Genomic DNA, 2500 nt, shown 5'->3' with positions numbered 1-2500 from the left:
CCCCACAAACACAGCGATACAATCGGAACCCCGTATCCGGACAGACAGAAATGAGCAACTCCGGTCCCAATGACCCTGCAGCCTGAATATATTTAATAACACGAAATTGAGATTTTTATTCAGCCCCAAGTTCCAAAGTAATAAACGGGTTTTACCTAAATAATAACGAATCGTTTATAAGTTCAATCGATACAATTTCTGCCCCCAGAAGCCGGGACAATAAGGATCCTGTTGGGGGTGATTTACAAAAGATCTACATTGTACAGCTGCCCCGGTTCTCTCTGCGCCAAAACCCCAGTTCTCTTTGCGCCTAAATTCGAAACTCTCCCCTATAAGCAGTGAATTGCGCCAAGGCCAAATACATCTCCCTGTGCCAAAACCAAACAACCAGATTGTCTCCGCTTTGTGTTCTGAGATCCAACCCCTTCCCCGCACCCCAAGCTCCACAGTCCCAGTCTCTGTGCCCGACTCCGACCCCCAGGCTCCCAGATCTGCCCAATTGCGCTGCGCTCAGGGCCCGAATCTCCATGGTTTCTCCCTTAATATGAACAAGACCCTCTTCCCAAAATCAGGGAAACAGACCCAGTCTCCCCACAATCACAAGACCCAGATCCGCTCTGTCCCTACAGATCCAGACTCTTCTCTATATATTGGGGGGCCCTTGATATTTGCCCTGCAGGTAATTGCGCTTTTTCTTTGGTACAAAAACACCAATTTACCGAAGACCCAACGAAATCTCAGTTCCTCTCCGCACCCCAATATCTCACTATCCAGTCACCCTCAGTCCCTATATACAGAGCCAACTCCTGGAATCATTTCCCTGTCCTATTTCAAGATCCAAGTTTCAAATAATTATAAATAAATATTTTCCCAACACCCAACACAAAGATCCAAGTAATTCTTGGAGACCACAATAATGATCCACATACAAGATCGAAATAAATCTGCCACTGCCCATTATAGATCCAAATCATTCTCCTTGCAGCCAATGCGCAAAGATCAAAACGATTCCCATAATGACCTGTATAGATCCAAATCATTCTTCAATATAAAAGTCCAAATATTCCGCTAATACCAAATGCAAAAGTCCCAGTGAATATCCTTATGGCTCTGTAGATCCAAATAGTTCTCCCTGTGGTCAAGACACACACAAATAATTATCCCACTGCCTCTTTTTCCTATTGCCCAATACAAAATTCAATGTCATTTGTCGGAAACCCAATACAAAGATCCAAATAATTCTTTTTGCCCTGTACAGATCCAAATCATTCCGCAATTGCGCAAAGAATTCTGACAATTTCCCAGTTCAAAAATCCCAATTATCTATCAATTAACTGTGCCCTGAATTACAGGTTTCACTATTTACTCCCCAAATTATTTCTATAAATTTCTATATAAGTTTAGGGAAAATAAACAGCAAATTGATTTAGGCGCAAACAGATGATTTTTGCGCTAAATTAACATTCAATTACATTATAGTCTATTACATTAATATGGATACAATTACAGTTACAATAACAGCAAGGGATTCAACTATTAACACAAAACCGTTACTTTCCGTAACTATGACGCAAAGGTTGCGGTTAATAAATCCCACCTGTATTTCCCACCTAATTCATTTCCTGTCTTTTTGTTTAGTGTATTGTTAGTTGGAGGATTACGGATAATGGATCCCCCAGGGGAGCTGTCATTAGGCTGTTGAGATCCCTCCCCAATGCCAGGGCCGGAGATATTTCGTTAAAGAGATTTTATACGAAAGATTGGGGGCGATTTATTTGTTTTGTTTTTGGAATATAATTGTTTGTTGACAAATAACTGTCAGTGCGACTGTGCGAGAGATTTTTCAGCAAGGAGGTGTGTCCGTATGTATGACAGTTGCAAAATACGCATTTTACGCACAAAAACACCCGCTCCCGGGTATTAATGGGACTGATCCCAATATCTTCCTGGTAACACAACTAATAGGTGCCTGTGCCCTGCTGGGTATCACTGGGCTTCATTACAGATACTCCCTGTACCCCCAAAATGACACCCCTATTCCTTTGTGCCAGTCTAACAGTATTGGATTGTGCCTTCTATGGGCAGATTGTGTCGGGCAATTGGGTACCGGGGGGCAATAAAAAGGGGTGGAAAGTAATTGTCGGTGCAAGGAAATTAGTGTTGGTTTAGGGGTGCCATGGTCCGGCTTGGGAGGGGTTAAAGAAAGGAATTGGGGTGTGGGGTAAGTGAGGAGCAGGGGTTAATTTGGGGGGGCAGGGGATTTGGGGTGCAGTACCTGAGTCTCAGAGAGGTTTAGCTGCCGGGCCAACTCGGTTCTCTCCCTGCCCACCACGTACTGGCACCTCTGGAACTCCATCTCCAGCCGGTACAGCTGCTCCGCAGTGAAGGAGGTTCGGGTCCGCTTGGGCCGGTCCAGATCCAGCCCTTTGGGTAAAATGATCTCCCGGATGGAGCCTTTGGCATCTGCACAGAGACAGTGAGGGGGGGTTACTGGCAGCGG

At 44.6% G+C, this 2500-nt stretch overlaps 1 protein-coding gene across 1 annotated transcript in view; it reads right to left on the bottom strand.

Moving 5' to 3' along the window:
- Positions 1-2500, bottom strand: part of vax1 (ventral anterior homeobox 1) — a 13904-nt gene that overhangs the window by 5613 nt on the left and 5791 nt on the right. The window contains exon 2 of the mRNA XM_031906421.1: positions 2276-2463. Within this exon, the coding sequence (XP_031762281.1) occupies positions 2276-2463 (188 nt within the window). The remainder of the gene's footprint in view (positions 1-2275; positions 2464-2500) is intronic.

The sequence above is a fragment of the Xenopus tropicalis genome, chromosome 7, assembly GCF_000004195.4.
Source record: "Xenopus tropicalis strain Nigerian chromosome 7, UCB_Xtro_10.0, whole genome shotgun sequence".
Taxonomy (NCBI): domain Eukaryota; kingdom Metazoa; phylum Chordata; class Amphibia; order Anura; family Pipidae; genus Xenopus; species Xenopus tropicalis.
Note: the sequence above shows the minus strand (reverse complement) of the source record. Positions and strands in the feature narration are given on the sequence as shown.